The sequence below is a fragment of the Canis lupus genome, chromosome 16 (genome assembly GCF_048164855.1).
Source record: "Canis lupus baileyi chromosome 16, mCanLup2.hap1, whole genome shotgun sequence".
In the NCBI taxonomy this organism is placed as follows: domain Eukaryota; kingdom Metazoa; phylum Chordata; class Mammalia; order Carnivora; family Canidae; genus Canis; species Canis lupus.
The window spans coordinates 36,710,731-36,724,779 of NC_132853.1; the positions used below are offsets into that span (position 1 = coordinate 36,710,731).

Genomic DNA, 14,049 nt, shown 5'->3' on the forward strand with positions numbered 1-14,049 from the left:
AAATGCTGTTAAAGGCTTCATCTTTTGACAGAGGTAATAATAAATTCACTGTTAAAGACGGTAGTTTAATTCCTTATACCTCCAATACTGCACAGAATAAACCATATTCATCACTGAGTAATTTTTTACCACATAAATCTTTAAAACTAACCGGTGAAGGCTGTTGAGACTGAAATATTGTGAATTTATTAGATATGCCCATGTAGTATTGGATTCAGAGGTTTCCATTCGAATATATTATGGGGAAAATTTGTGTCTTTAACTGTGACATTCCCTCCATTTCCCACTGCCAGTATTATAACAAGCAGCTCCTCCAGAGTCAACTGCACGTTTATTAGACAGAGATTTAGTAATAAACTCCTCACTAATCTGCCAAAGAGGCTGGATGACATTTCGGTGAGATGCTCTATTTAAAAGGAGTCACAAAAGCTTTGTTTCTGTGTAATTATTTTCTCAAAAGGAGCTCAGCCTCCCCAAACCTCTGTCTGCCAGCATTTCTTGATAGTGTATGGGCCCAGCTCTCCAACCAAACTAGCAAAATATTAAAAGCAAATTATAACCTCATTGCAAACATACAGGGGAGTAACTTCCATGCAGTTTATAGGATTAGTTGGCAGGGTGGGGTGGGGGGAGGCTTGGGGTAATTGGTTAGAACACAGAAAAGCTGGAATTAGCAGACATTGCCAGACGTATGGTATTTAAGGGCTAATAAAAAGATTATATTGATTCTCAAACCAGAAATAATAGACAATGGTTTCAGGAAACTTTCTATTTAAAAACTTTCATCTTGACATATGACACATTAAAGATACAATTAGATCCTCAAATCTGAACAAAAATCCTTTTACCCTACCATATTAATTTTGAGCGAAAATCTGTGCCTGTTAGATGAGAATATTCTGAACCTTTCTCATGATTTGCTGGTGAAGTGACATTTAAACTAACCAATTGATTATATCAAACTGTAATACCCTCTCTAGTTTCATTAAGGAAATATTAATATTGCCAGAATGAAAAATATTTTTTCTTTTAGATGCAGAAATATGCATCATTTTTTTAGCAAAGAGCTTCGGCAGTTTCTCTGTTCCCACTAATATTCTGCATTTGGGAAGAGTTCCAGATACTAAAACTTCCAAGGAGCATTGTGAACTTTAAGATTGTTTTTTAATAAAATCAAATCAAATAGGTTTTTAGCTGTTAAACAAAGGAGAAAAATCTCTTGGCGGTGCAAGACTGCAGCCCATCAGAATAATTGTTAAAAGACAGAACCCGGCTAGAAAGATAAGCATAATACCAGCAATTAATATTCAGCATTTCACATTATAGTCAAGAGGATGTGTTTTTCTTTGTGATGTGGCTCATAAGCTAAGAGTGTTGGGAGCCAGACTCTGAGCTCTGTCTTCTTTTTGTGCGTGAGGATTAGGGAGAAAAAAACAGCAACAACAATCCTGCTCCATCTGTAAATGAACAAACATCTTGATTTTATAGCTATTTGCTTTGTAAAACTGAGGAATGAAACAAAAATTACTGGATGCCTAAGTAACACTTTAATTCCGAATTCATTTACGCTGTAGCTATGTAGTTGTCACAAACCATAATGCAGTATTTAATTAAAATAACACAAGTGCATCTAGATATGTCCTGGGGTAGCTATCACCAAATTATAGTCGATGCCATCCGTATTTTATTTATGAAATGGCAGATTCTAAGGTGCAACTAGGCTGATACAACAGCATAAACATTTTAAACCTGCATTTTTATAAAGGTTCTTTTTTTTCCTGCTGTGTCTTTAAATATGTTCCTCCTTTTTTCATTCTGGGGGTTTTTAGTGGGATTGTTTTGATGTCGATAGAGATCTCCATCTCGCTTTCTAACTCTTGCTTTTCAACAATTGACCTCCCGGGTCCTCTGGCTGTGAAATCCCCCCGTCTGTTGTCATGGAAAGGCTTGACTTTTCACAGGAGCTGCAGCAAGCATGGGACGTCTTAGCAGACCTTGGACATGGATTCCAAGAGGGTAGGAGAAAAAGCAGACCCTTTTCAGGCTCGATGTGCTTGTTCCCATACAATCTTCCTTGCACCTTTTTTTTTTTTCACCTATAAATACCCATTATAGTTTACACGCTTGCTTGCTCTACTCTGTGGATGTTCACACGCAGACATACTGCTCCTTTTCATAAACGCATAGCATCTGTCTTACACGTACCCACCATCTATCTCCTCCTTCACACAGGCTGTCCCATCCACCTCCTTGTCTGTAGAATTATGTTCAGCAAGGTCCCGATTTATAGGAAATAAATAATGAAAATGGAACGGACTGGGAAAGATAATCGAAACATTCAAATTGTTATTTTTCACTGTACTTTCCACAAACAGAGCATCTATAAACACCTAGCAAAGGTGTTGGCCGATTCCTAAAAGAGCAGTGCCTTGTGGACATTCTGACTGGGTGGGTCTCTACATCACATCTTTCTTGTTCTATCTCTCTTGCTTGTTGGTGCTCCAAGATCTGGCCATTTTCAAATGGCAAATGATGCCGTGCTGTTATTTTCATTCTTCCTCCCAATAATGACAGATTTTTCCCATCATTTATCCTCTATAAGACCATCCTAAGAATTTTACAACAGAAACAATCATTACAATCACCTTTTTAAAGAAAATAGCCCTTGCGGTTACTGTATAAAGATATTCCAATAATGGTATCAGCGGATCACAGCCTGATCCTGCAGCAAGGGTCTTTTGGAGAGAGGGTTTCTTATACACACTTGTAATTATTTTAGCCCCTTTCACAGGTCACATAGAAAGTTAATTTCAATCGCTGCTAATTTCCGTCCAACAAGAGTGCGGTACTTTAAACCACCCAAAATAATTGGATTCAAAACAAATTTAGGAAATTGAGTGTGTTAGAAAGCAAATAAAAATATCCTTTTGGTAAGGAGGAGGGTGAAAGTAGTAAAAATGGCCTTTTTTTCCCCCTCCCTTCTTTCCCCTTCGCAACTTTGCCATTAAAGTTGCACCTACAGCTAGAAGTTTGTCCGTGAAAAATGGTCATTTTGTTTCTCTGCTCAAAGAATGTTATTAAAATGCTAATTTAAAAGAAAAAGGAGTTAAATATCTAGCGATGGTGCATTCTAATTGCAACCATAATGAGCTCTCTAAATGTGCGTGCCCCTGACACACACAGAGCATAAACAGCAGTAAACAGATCATTAGTACCCGCGTTCATTTATTCTGGCGACCTTACCATGACCCCACCGAGGGTAGGGTGAAAAGCAGGTGGATCTGGCTGTGACACCCCCTAGAGGGATCCAGGAAATGAAGCTATAAGCGGTTGTCATGGAAACGCCTATGTGTGCAGATGATGTAACACACCGACAGGCTGTAGGGCTCCGCAACTGGGACGTTGCCTTTCCCTCGCCGGAACAATCTTGAAGATTAAATTATTCATTTCTTTAATTCACAAAGCAAAAGGAATCCTAATTTTCTTGGTGATGTGCAACTCTCTTTCATTTGTCTAAGGTTTGGAACGTTGGCGACTTGTCATCCCTTCTTTCTCTGAAACCCACCCCAGCTTCCTACATTCTAGCCCCAAATCACTGAATCTGGCAAAATCCAGTGCGGGGAAGAGGCGGAAATCTGACGTTCAACATCTATACCTTAAAGAGAGAAAAACCTAAGATTTGAAGCTGAAATTGATAATATATACGGTGTCCCTTTCTGGTGAGGGCATTTGGTTGACCGGGGACTAAATGTACACCTGTCCTGAACAAGATGGCTTTGTCTGGAGCAGGGCAGGATTAAGCCAATACTCAATGAGGAGAGCATAAAGCAGAAGAGGCACCTGCCCCAAATGAGCACATCACCCTAGCAAAGTGCAAGAAAAAGAGATAAGAGAAAACAAGCATCTGCTCACCCCCTCCCATGTCCAATTGAGGGAATCAAGATTAATAAAAATAATTCTTTGGAGAATGATTCCACTCTATCCTACCCTGTTTTGTACCAAACAACCTCAATAACCTTACGGCAATAGTAGAATAACGTTTTTCTTTCTTTCTTTTTTTTTTTTTTTTTTTTTTTTTAAGGAAGCAGAAAAGACAATCTCTGGAAATTATTTTAAAATAAAAAATACCCTGGCCTGTGCCTCTCCCCCCCGGCCCCCCCCCCATTGCACTTTAGATGAACCTGTGATATTGTAGCAATGGCCCTTGAAGTGCAGTGGGGAGGTGATTTAGGAGAATATTAAAGGCAATGTGGAGATTCAAGGCGCCTCTCTCAGGGAGATCTGGAGAAATACGCAGCACAGATGGGCCGAGCAGATTAAACATTTCCGTCACATTGTTTCCAAATTGTGTTGTGGTGCCTGAGGCTGGTACTGCGGTCAGAGCAAAACAGAGCGGTGCAGAGCTGCGAGCCGCACAGTTTATGGAATACATATTAATACGCCGGTCTCACATGGTATCACAATTCTATCAGCTCCGAAATGGTGCTGTCTCTATTGTTCCTGAATTCTGCGCTTGGCACCTTGTTTTCTCCCATCTGCAGAGTGTTTACCTTCCCTTTCTCCTTTCTCTCTTTTTTTTAGGCAAAGTTCAAGTTGTGTGTTTCTTTCTCAATTATCTTTCCACCCTCCTTCTTACCTTCACAGCGTGTGATTTTTCTCTCGCGCACACTGTTTTGCACACACACTTTCATCACCAACAATGTCCAGTTTGTGCACATTGTGACTCAGTCATTATCTACCCACACCCCAGTTCAAGACATGAGCTTTGGGCTTGAGGCTGAATTTCCCCTTGCCTTCCAGTGCTCAGAACCACCTCCCTTCTAGCCAACTCATTTCTCTTCAAAAGATTCAAGTCTTAGCTATACAGTCGTCTCCATGTGCCCCCCAGCTGCTGTCACTGACCACCCAGACTTTCCGCACCCCCTTTCTTAACCTCACATACCTTTCCCTCCTCCCTAGCCCAGGCCAACCAACCTCCAGGTTAGCAAGTTCCCTGAAATGTGACAGTAAATAAAACTAGTTTAGTTGAGGCAAGTTTAATGATTCATTTTTATTATGATTGATAGACCAAAACTCTGAATAATGGAAAAACGAGAAAATGATTGCCAAGAACCTAAAACATGGTGTCAAACAGCCCGAGGAGGCTGCCAAGCTACCCAAGGTTTCAGCTGAGCGCTGAGCTCTGGTCTTCTGACAGCTTCCAACACCACTAATCCACCATCCACCCGACTGACCACTTCCTTTTCCCTTCTGCAAAATCTCTCCACAAAACCACTTATGCTGAAAAACGGGCACCTGCTTGTCTTTAGTGAACAATCCCTGTTTCCAGCCTTGCTTTTCTCAGCAGTTGGAAGGGTGCTGAGTTAGAGCCCTCAATTTATTTAATAATTTATGATATGCTCAGAAAGCATTAAATTTCCAAAGCTGGATTTTAGAAGTAGAGAAACTGTGGGCGAATCCAGAGTAAAAATACAATATTTTTGGCTGACCCTGGAATATTACAGTCTACTCTGCTTAGGAATTCGAATTTCCCATCTTTGCTAATGATAATGTCGGATGCACAAGCACTGATAAGAGAACTAAGCAATCATAAACCAATAATTCTGTGATTGATTGACCTTTCCCATACATATATCAACCTTCTATTGATCTTTCATGTCAGGGGCTGATTGATTGTTCTCTTGAAGAAGAATTCTCTTATTTACAAGCACTGATATAGTGAACTTTGATGGTTAAAAGAACAAAAGTATGAGACATTTTCCGGGAATCTTGTTCTACGGAGGCTTATCAAAGCCCAATTCAATGTGAAAAGAGAAGATTTCTATTAGGAACATTCTCAGGGCAGACGATGTCAAGTGGCTTGCTCCAAAAGCCATCACATGGATCTGAATGGGAGCTATTAAGAAGATACCTCAACTTTTAAGTCACAGCTAAAGAGAGGGTGCTAGGGTAGTGGTATACCTGAAAGTAATATAACATTGTATACCAACTATACTTCAATAAAAAAAAAAAAGAAGAGAGAGAGAGAGAGCAATGGTGCCTTAGCAGGAATGAGCAAGCTTGGTCAGCTTTCAGCCTTAGAAGAAGGAACAGACTGTGTGGCTGGAGGGCTGACACCTGAGAACCTTAGCATGGCAGAAACAAGGATTCTTGATTTCCTTTCACTGTATTTTTTAAAGCTGGGGGAAGGGCGGCCACACTTTTGGCCACATGGGGCAAAAGTGCAGAGCCAGGCCGTAAAAATCATTATATTTTCCCCCTAGGGTGCTGGTTCATAAACTGTAGAGGGTTCATGAACCCTTTGAGAATCTGATGAAACTTTTGGACTTCATCCCAAGGACAAGACACATGGATAGGTGCACACAAAATTTCACACCAGTTTCAAGGAGTTCAAAGATCCCTTCGTGTCCATCCATGGACCGGCCAAGGGTTCACAGACTCCAGATTACGAATCTGTGCCCTTAGAGGATGATGCTTTCTTTTTGTTGGAACAGCCTAGGATTCACTGAGCCTAGAAATTGAATTCTCATCCCAAGACAGGATGGTCATTCCAGGTCATGTCTGTGCTACTCCAGGGGAGCCATGGAAGAGTTTATACAAATAGGAACCAGCAGGGAAGAGAGAAATTAAAATGTAGCAATCATGGAGTAGGGGTATTTAATCTCTTTTAAGGCTTATGATAGGCGCCTGCTGGTTTTCCCCCTGATATCCCGTGACACCTACTGACAGGGTATTTGCAGCACCACACAGGGACTCAGGGCCCTGTGACAGGAGGAGCACCGAGGAGGTCCGTGATAGTCTTGAAACCATAAACAGCGATAGGAAACCACTGGAGGCAGAGTCAAGCTGTGCGACATGCCCGTGCTTGGTGGCCATACTGCTTTTTGTTTATAGAATTTGCTGTTCTTTTTATGGCAGGTTTGGTAGGGTTGAGTTGTTTTTTTTTTCCTTGTTGATGGAGATTAGCAGCATAAATCCTTTTATGGCAGTGTGCAATCCCCCATAAACACTTTTGATTGTTGCTGATGGTGAGTGCTGTGTCTATTTCAAGTTCACTCAATGTTCTGCTCATCTAGGCCAATAGCTTCTCCAACCAGATAAGGGAGTCCAAGTAGCCAACCTTTACTTATAAGATTCCTTCATTTGGGGAGTTCAAGGAGGTGGAACAAGGTTTGTTGAGGGAAACGGATATCTAATCAAGCCTAGAAATATTTATGATGAGAACAAGCCCCACGTTGCACTACTTTTGAGTGAAGAGCTTCTAAAAAGACTTTGTGACAGTAGGGCAAGTGCTGATGTAAAGGGTTTGTTTGCTTTTTTAAAAACAGCTTTTTAAATTCTTACCTCAAACATCTTCAGTTAACAATGCTGTGTAATTAACCTCTTAGCTCTACCAGACACAGTATGTATGAAGAGTGGGGCACCTGTGCAGTTCTGATCCCTTCCCGTGGTAGGCGTGTATCCCCACCTTGGAGGGAGAACCACTTCCGCATTGAGGATTTCGGGTCTCCCGGAGTGTCTCAGCATTTTTCTGGTCTTTCCAAACATCTGGGCAGGAAAAGTCAAACTTTATTGAAAATGTTGATCCCAGGAATTCAGTTCTCTCTGCCATCCCAAAACTAAAACCCAAGAATCAGCAACTTAATAAAAATGCAGTAAATTAGCACCTCTAGACAAGAGCAGAGTTCATTCAGAGCTGGGGTCTGCCTGGCTGAGCCAGTACTCTCTCCATTTTAATAGTTTAATAAAAATTAGCATAATTAACGAACATCTGTATGATCCAGAGTGGTGCAATTTGGCACTTGGAAACGAGGGCTTAAACATGATTGCTGTGAGTTTAATGTTGTTTTAATTCTTTTTGGCACTGTGCAGTGAAATAAACGTTTGGTGGTGATAGTTCTCGGCCGGATCTCATTTGCATTTTTCTCCCTTTGATTATGAGCAATTGTGGACTCCCCAGCAATTCATCAAAGTAGAAATTATTTTAAAATACCTCGTGGTGTTCAGACTGGGTTGGAGCAATGCATGGGAGGTGGTAGTGGAAGAGGAGGCTAGAAATTTTCCATTCATGCTTTAAACATCTTAGCCCTGCAGCCCTTTTTGGGTTTCCAGCCAAGGGATGAAATCTGGAAAAGCCAGTCAGATCCCAAGACCTGTAGGTGCTTTGATTAAGCTCCTAGGCTCCCACAGCAGGGTACTTACGGGCTCTGAGACTGTGCCATCCTCCTTACACCCTGCCCGCTCTTTTGTTTTGAAGGGCAGAGAGTTGATTTCACTCATTTCGGTTCTCGGCGCTGTGGTGGGGCTTCTACATCTGCGGTAGGCAGGGTCAGTGTTCCCCTCGAGCAAGAGCACGCGGACTGGGAGCCTGGTCTTTGCAGGTGTCCTGCTGAGCCTCATTCTGCTGCGGGTTGGCAGAGAGCACCTTCCCAAGGCTTGGCCCCTGCTCCCGGCCTTACGGCTAAAGGCCGATGCTAAGAAGCATGAGTCCAAGTCAGGAGTCTTGAACAGTCCCTAGGGAGGGAATGCCCGGCCTGAGCTCCTCAGGTGATAAAGATGACGCCATATGGCAGGTGGAAGACCACACTTCAGACCTGTTTCAGCAAGTTGACTTTGGTCAGGAGGCTATCAGACAGCACTGTGCCACTCTCTGCCTGTGAGGTAGCAGAAGAACTAAAGCTAGGGTTTGTGTGAGTAACAGTGCAAGAGGAGGACAGAGTGTCTCCCCCTCACAGCAAGGCTTTGTGGAAATGGCGTGCCAGCAACATGCTAAGCAAAAAGTAACACCACAAGGAAACTAGGGCAGAAACTGCCTTAACTTCAGTGTTGGAAAATGGACAATAACATAACTTGTATGGAGACGAGCTTCAAACATCGTGGCGGACAGAGGCTGAGGAGCTCTGGGTAATTTCCCACAAGATAGTGTGTAGGGAGAGGTTGGCCTGGGGGAGGAAGGGAACGAGAAGGTGTGTGGAGACAGTGGGCTGGGCGATAGACACATTCATTTATTTTAGACGGGCTCTTCGAAGGTAAATTCTTTGTTCTTTTTAGGATCAACCCAGTCTCACTTGTTATGGCATGTGAGCCCCTCTCCATGGTATTTAGGGAACCATTTGGGGAAACTGTCTCCAGAGGCAGTTGCGCTCTTCCTGCCACAGCCAGTTCAATCACCAGGGGACTCTCCTGGAGTTGGTTGTAACTAAATCTGCTCAACTGAAAGAATAAATCCCACTGCTCCCTTCATTTCTTCATAACTTCATTTAACAAGTATTTTTTGGCCCCTCTCTGTGCCGGATACCATGCTGAGTGCTGGGAGTAGAACAGCACACAAAACCAACAAAGTTCCAGCTCTCACAGAACTTTCCACCTAGTGATTGGCAGTGAGACAAAGGCAGGCAGCTAGCTACAAGGCAGCTTGATGAACTCATTTCCAGGGAAGCCCAGGGCATAGTACACAGTACATAGCTGGGGCCCCCACACAGAGAGTGGCAAAGAGAGGCTTCCAGAGAGTCTAGAGAAACACAGGAATTGAGATCTGAAGCTGCTTAGGAGTGAGCCCCATGAAAGGGAGAAAGGAAGTAGAAGCTAAACAAGCAGAGGAACAGCTGTAAGGTAAGAGGGCCCGTGGCCTGTGGGAGTTGCCGAGACAAATTCTGTTTTACTAAGGGTCTACTCAATTTACGGGGTAGATAACAATTTTGAGCAGTGAACAGGACCAGGTTGTGCACAGCCTTGTCCACCTTAGGAAGACATTGACAAGAAGCAATGGGAACCCACTTAAAGGTTTCAAGCAGAGCAGTGATTTTATCAATGTGCATTAGAATTATTCTGGCTGCAGAATGAAGGTAGGCTAGACTGGAAGCGAACAAGAATGGAGATACAGATACCCGTTTGGAGGCTGTTTCTGTAGTCCTCATGAGAAATGGCAGTGCCATGACTAGGATACTGGCAATGGGAATGGAGAGAAGTGGATAGATTCCAGTAATACTCTGAAAACAGAATCAGCAGAACTCAAGGACTGACTGGAAGAAAAGGTGCACCTGGAAATGAGTCTTGAGTTCCTGGCTTGATTAACTGAGTGCATGGTGCTACCATCCACCAAGATGGAGAACACAGGGGGCAAAGCTGGCTGGGAGTAGGAATGGAAATAGAGGCAGGCTGATGGGTTAAATTTAGGATATGTTGAGTTTGAGCAGCTTGATGGACATGACTTGGGTATTATGATCCAGTACTTAAATCTGGGCTGGAGCCATGGTTGTGAGGCCTTGACACAGTGGCTAAAGCAGAGGTATATGAGATTGCTCAAGGAAAGTGCATCAAGTCAGAAGAGGGCCAGGACAGAATGATGGAAACAACCACATCCAAAGGAAGGATAGAGAAAGATAAGCTTGCAAAGGAGAATGAGAAGAAGCAACCAAAGAGGTAAGAAGGAAGTCTGAGAGTATATTTATCATAAAAACTAAGAAAAGAAAATGCCTCATTGAGGGTCCATAGTGCCAGCATGGCTGAGAGGTCAAGCAAGTTAAGGACTGAGAAGTATCATAGAACTTGAGCAATAGGGGATCCCTGGGTGGCTTAGTGGTTTCACACCTGCCTTTGGCCCAGGGCGCGATCCTGGAGTCCCGAGATCGAGTCCCACGTCAGGCTCCCGGCATGGAGCCTGTTTCTCTCTCTGCCTCTCTCTCTCTGTCTCTTTCTCTCTCTCTCTCTCTCTCTCATGAATTAATAAATAAATAATCTTTAAAAAAAGGATTAAAAAAAAAAGAACCTGAGCAATAGGAGGTTACAGGAGACTGTGGAGAAAAAATGTAGGTAGAGTGATAGAAGCAGAAGCCTGAGTAGAATGGCTTGAAGATGGACTAGAAAGCAAGAAGTTGGGGTGGAAAGTGAAGTAAACTCTTTCAGTAAGTTTGACCATGAATTAGCATAGATCAGTAGAAATGGGAAGTAGGCAGGCAGTGGGGACCATTTAATCATTGTTTCCAAAGACAAAAGAAACTTGAACACATTTCATGCTGAAGGAAAGAGCCATTTACATTAGAGGCAGAAGTCAGACTCCATAGAACCTCACCCGTAAGAAATAAAGAAAGTGGAAGGGTTACAAGGGCATGTCACTAGGGATAGTCTTCAACTGTAGCCATGTGACCTTATGCTCTCCCAGCTTTGAGTTCCTCTTCTGGAAGAGTGGAGATAATATCATCTCTTCCCTATGTTGTGGGGATATAAATGTCTGATGCATAGTAGATGCTCTAAACATTAGATTCTTCCCCCAGAAGAAGTGGGAGGTTGACAAGTACATCAGTAATGACAAGCAGGACATAAGAGCGCACATGATGCTCTTATGTACGCTTGATGAGAGTTTTAACCAGAGGAGGGACACCTCCTCCACTTTAATGGGAAGCAAGGGTGGTTGTCCATACAGGTAAGTTCCTATTTTGGTGGCTAAAGGTTGACACATCTGAAGTCTTTTCATTTTGAAGATGGAAAAGGGGTCATCAGCTAGGCTGGGGGGACAGCAGAGCTGGAGGTGGGGAGATACGCTATCCAGAAGAAACCAGGTGACTTGGAATTTTATTATGCCACCAACTTTTTTTCTTTCTCTTTTTTTTTCCTAGTAGAATTCAACAACCAAGTGTGTAAAAAGATAGTTAGCTTCATCGTACCCCAAATCCAGTTGAACTGGATTGTTCAAGATGAACAAGATGATATCCCCTATTTATTCCTAAATTTTACTTCCTTCAAAAGAAAGAAAATATTTTCTGGTGCTTTCAGAAGCAGTCCCATAATGTTTAACAGCTGCTGTGCTTTTGAAAACCATTTCTGTATTCAAGGTGCCCCACTCCCAATCCTGTGACCACCCCTTCTTTACACCTTCTCATTCCCTCTCTTATTTGTTCCTTTCTGAGGCTCTTATGTCCACCTGTCACTACTGTGTACCTATCAACCTCTCACCTTTTCTGGGGGAAGAATCTAATGTTTAGCCTACCTACTACGCATCAGACATTTATATTCCCACTACATAAGGGAGAGATGACATCCATACTCTTCCAGAAGAGGAAGTCAAAGCTAGGAGAGTGTGAGGTCACACAGCTAGTAAATGACCAAGTGGGGATTGGATCCCAGGCTGTCTGACTCCAAAGCCCATTACTCTCTGCTATAAGCTCCTAGGGAGCAAGCAATGCTCTGATTCATCATTATATATCTCATGGGAACTCAAACAGCACTTTGTACATAGAAGATGCTTGGTAAATATTATTGATTTGAACTATGACCTGACTCCCTGAATATCTTTAGTGCTCTAGTATTTAGGATGTGCCCAACTTTCTCAGAGGAAGCCATTCTACTCTGCTTGATAAAAGACATGCTCTTTAGGTTCAGCAATAGCACCAAATGTACTAGATTTAAAATGGAGACAGGAAGACGGCAAAATGAAAGTAGAGTTCGCTTTCCTCCTCTAGAAGATTTTTTTTAATGTAATAATCCCGTCAAGGTGTTAACAAGTCATAATGATAGTGTTGACAAAGAAACCACCCAACAGAATCTCCCATGCAATCACTGTAAGAGATGAATGGAAACATGATTGGATTCCAATTAAACCATCATCTTTTCATATTTCAGGAGTATAACATGTATGGCTGGTGGGTAGGAGAACTGAACAGCCTCATTGGGATTGTTCCAAAGGAGTATCTCACCACTGCCTTTGAAATGGAAGAAATATGAAGCCCAGGTATCAAAACTATTGCCAATAAATCTGTTGGTCATGCCTTCATTTCTCTGTGAAGGATAAGAGTTGCCAGTGAAGTGGCTTTTCTTCACTTCCAAAAGTGATGCTCGTGATTTACATTGAAAGACGATGAGGCTGGAATTGTTTTTCCTAAATTGGGGAACTATGTGAGTAAGGATTAGGTTCAACTGCATGTGAAAGAAAACTCAAAATAGCAATAATTTAATTAACATAGAAATTTCTTTTTCTCTTCTGAAAAAAATCTGGAGGTAAATAACCCAAGGTATTCAGTTTTCGGATATCTTCTCTTTTTGCTCCACTGCGTGTGGCCAACATTCCAAAGCTTACATTATGGCCCAAGATGAATGCTCCAGCTCCAGCTCTCATGTCTGTACCCTACCCAGTAGGAAAGATAAAATGAAAAAGGGCATACCCACTTGTTTTAAGGACATTTCAGAGATGTTGCACTCATCACTGCTTACATTCCATTTGCCAGAACTTGGACAGACAGATAGACTTATTCTAGGTAGAACCTGTGTCCAGATTAAAAGTGGAGCGGGGAAAGGATTCATTAATAAATAAAAACAGAAGGGACACCTGGGTTGCTCAGCAGTTGAGCGTCTGCCTTCAGCTCAGGTCATGATCTCGGGGCCTCAGGATGGAATCCCGCATCAGGCTCCACACAGGGAGCTGCTTCTCCTTCTACCTATGTCTCTAATGAAAATGAATAAATAATCTAAATAAATAAGGGAAGAATGGATATTCAGGAACAACTAGGAATTTCTGCTACAAGGATGGGTCTCGATTTCTTTATCCCCAGCTCTCAAATAAAGAGCACTATTTCTCCCAAGTGCCCATGTATTACCATTTGATTGGCCAAAACTAGGAATCCAGTATGAGGATTCCTATGGAACATAATCAAATTAACTTTTAGGTAATAAAGAGTATGGCAAAAAAAATAAAAATAAAAAATAAAGAGTATGGCTTGTGTTTTATGAGCAAGAACCACATCATATTTAAAACAGTGGAGTGAGTACTTGCTTTGGGTGGGGTTGCAATAGGAGTTGCTTTGGTGCATAGTGGTTTTTGCTTAAAATTAGGATGGTGATGGAGGGCACCTAAGGATAGCATGATGTCTCTAGCTCCTTCTTCTGACCTAAAATGGGAACAGCCTTTATTGCTGGGGGTGAAGAATGACTTGCATGACCATGATACAAACTCACCTTGGAATCTTCCAGACCAGGGCCCACTATAGTGTGCAGCAGCCCTGAGTGGATTCATTTAGGAAGATATGTAAGTAAAGATCTTACTCTGCGATATCCTTG

The 14,049-nt window shown here is 42.3% G+C and overlaps 1 protein-coding gene and 1 long non-coding RNA gene across 3 annotated transcripts in view; one reads left to right on the plus strand and one right to left on the minus strand.

Annotated features, from left to right (window-relative positions):
* Positions 1 to 14,049, plus strand: part of SKAP1 (src kinase associated phosphoprotein 1) — a 286,859-nt gene that overhangs the window by 271,411 nt on the left and 1,399 nt on the right. Inside the window, exons 12-13 of one of the 2 annotated variants that reach the window (XR_012008932.1) lie at positions 12,619 to 12,727; positions 13,963 to 14,017. Coding sequence is in view for 1 of the 2 variants with exons in the window: in XM_072780245.1 (XP_072636346.1) it covers positions 12,619 to 12,720 (102 nt within the window). In the remaining variant the exon portion in view is untranslated. The remainder of the gene's footprint in view (positions 1 to 12,618; positions 12,728 to 13,962; positions 14,018 to 14,049) is intronic. The other variant, XM_072780245.1, reaches the window with a different exon arrangement.
* LOC140606606 (uncharacterized) lies at positions 2,318 to 4,597 on the minus strand. The gene is made up of 3 exons (XR_012008937.1): positions 4,182 to 4,597; positions 3,244 to 3,426; positions 2,318 to 2,608 (listed from the first exon to the last, which is right to left on the minus strand). It is a non-coding gene; the product is annotated as an uncharacterized lncRNA (long non-coding RNA).